The sequence below is a fragment of the Sphaeroforma arctica genome (assembly GCF_001186125.1).
Source record: "Sphaeroforma arctica JP610 unplaced genomic scaffold supercont1.3262, whole genome shotgun sequence".
Lineage (NCBI taxonomy): Eukaryota > Ichthyosporea > Ichthyophonida > Sphaeroforma > Sphaeroforma arctica.
The window spans coordinates 21-2,385 of record NW_014037296.1 but is presented as its reverse complement, the minus strand read 5'-3'; the positions used below and the strand labels follow the sequence as shown (position 1 = coordinate 2,385).

At 44.4% G+C, this 2,365-nt stretch overlaps 1 protein-coding gene across 1 annotated transcript; it reads left to right on the top strand.

Annotated features, from left to right (window-relative positions):
• Positions 1-1,105: 1,105 nt before the first annotated feature.
• On the top strand, positions 1,106-1,878 carry SARC_13416 (hypothetical protein; the record flags this gene model as incomplete). The annotated part of the gene is made up of 1 exon (XM_014292453.1): positions 1,106-1,878. The coding sequence occupies exon 1, from the start codon at positions 1,225-1,227 to the stop codon at positions 1,876-1,878; it is 654 nt and encodes a 217-aa protein (XP_014147928.1). The 5' UTR covers positions 1,106-1,224.
• Positions 1,879-2,365: the final 487 nt, after the last annotated feature.

The window sequence follows — 2,365 nt, the reverse complement described above, 5'->3', positions numbered from 1 at the left end:
TTGCCGTCTATGACTCGGTTGTTGCTTCTGGTCCTGCGAGGGATCATCCGGCGTTACATCCCTGTGCGCAAAAAAAACTCAGATCGGCGTCCGGTGCTGGGGGAGGGGGGGGGGGGGGGGGGAAGGGGGGGGTATATTTGGTCTCACAGGCATATAGGAACTCTTAACTTCTATGCCGGATTCGTCCGACTTAAGTATGCCGACCCCAGCATCCCAGCGTGAGCTAAGGTCTGGTCTCGTCGGGTTAACCCTCTCGGCCAAACGGTATATGATCGATAGGACACCATTCTTTGAAAAATCAGATAGGTAGTTCAGTTTGGTACGATCATCGCAGTAGTGGGCCGTATTAAGACGTTTCGTTTACATTTCTCAGGGCGGTGGAGATAGGCTTGTGAGGCCCCGTAATGGGCAACAAGGTATCTCTCGATGATTCGTAACGTGGCTCCAAAGCCTAGTTCAGCCAGAATCTTAATCTGTATGGCTTGGTCCACGTGTCGAAGTAAGAAGTCGACACGTGCGTCGTCCGCTAGGAAGCGGGTGTATTTTCTAGAAAATTTAGCCTTCTCCCCAAGAAAGAAGAAGATGAAAATGAGTTTCCATCGCACGCCATAGCAAGTGGGGAGTGACTGGACAGCCGAGGTTGAACTTGTTTGTGATGAGCTAACCATAGTGATAGTAGAAATTAACAAAATCTTTTATGTGCCAGTGAACCAGATGACAGTGATATGTCGTAGGGTTCTAGAGTTGCTCTAGGTTGGGGTACACACTGTTTACTATGAAGGGAACTAAGCTAGTTGGATACTTGTTGGTTTAGCCTAGCTAGAACCAGTGTACAAAAGAGTATACCCTTGGAACAACTTGGTGGTCTTAGCCAGGAGTCCAGACTCCTGGTCTATCCGTCTCGTTCTACTAGAGAGAGTAACATGTAGGGTCGGTGTCCTACTCTGTGGTAGGACCGTCCCCTGTACTGACTGTAGGACTGAACTGTCCTGGTTCCATTGTGTCCGTCCGCTACCACTTTTTAAATTTTGGGTATTTAATAAATAAATAAAAAGACCGGCGACTTGACCAAGTCTCCAAATAAATAAAATAAATATATTGATGTATTTGAATATAATATATACTGTAAATATAATATATAATATATGCAGTCAACTACTCACTCGACTATCCATTGTATGTTCACTCTTGCGCCTCTCGCTACTTGTAGCGGATAAAGTAATCATGGAGCCCTCACCTCAAAGCACATCTTTACCCGGCAATGGGGATGCTGCATCAGCTTTTGATACAAGCACGGGAGAAAGTATGATGCAGACCAACGTGGCCGGTAATACTGAGTCAGCACGGCTGGATGCCAATTCGAATACAATTATGAATATAGCACCAGCTACCGCGCATGGCCAATCACTTCAACCCAACGCGTTCCTCAATACAAACAACGAACAATTACAGTACCTCAATACGCAGACAATAAACAATAGCTCTCCACAAACTTTGGACGGTGGTCATCTCCGCGCAAGTCAGACGGGAGATGGATTTGCTAGTCCGATCCAGATAAATCTGAATTCGAACAACATGGACGTGGGATCGAGTAAAGACATGGCCGTGAACATGAATATGGACTCTATGACAAATGGTGATGTGAATGCAGGCGTGAACTTGGGGAATAATGCGAATGCCAATACAGGGCTTCTGAATGAAGGGCAACCACGGGCTGATAATCTCAAAAGCTCTCATGAATATACAAATACGGATGCTGGTGTCGGTAGTGCGAGCGGTGACGCTAACTTGTACGGGTTGGAGAAGACCCAAGTAGATGAACAAAAAGAGCTGACAAGACTGCTAGCTCTGATGGATGATTATACGCCTACGGTATGATTATCTTGGTCTTTCTTCCCAACTAAATGTTTCACGGTCGTCGAGCTAGAAGGTTATGCCAAGTTACTATAGTTATCGAGAATATATGTGGATGCAAGAACACATATACGAACGAGAAATCGCGCACACCCACACACTCACACATACTCACGTACACATACACATTAATACACTGTTATATCTTGGTCCATATAAATGTTTTCCATCATTACATAGATGAAAACAAAAATATGTATATTCATGTCGAATACTTATCTATATATCCATATGTATACAAATTTGCACATATACAGAAATATATATTTATGTATATAAATTTTTAAATATACATACACACACTCCCCACACACACATACCGACACACACTCACAGATACACGCATGCACACACACACACACACGCACACGCACACACACACACACACGTGTACACACACACAACACACACACACACACACACACACACACACACACACACACACACACAC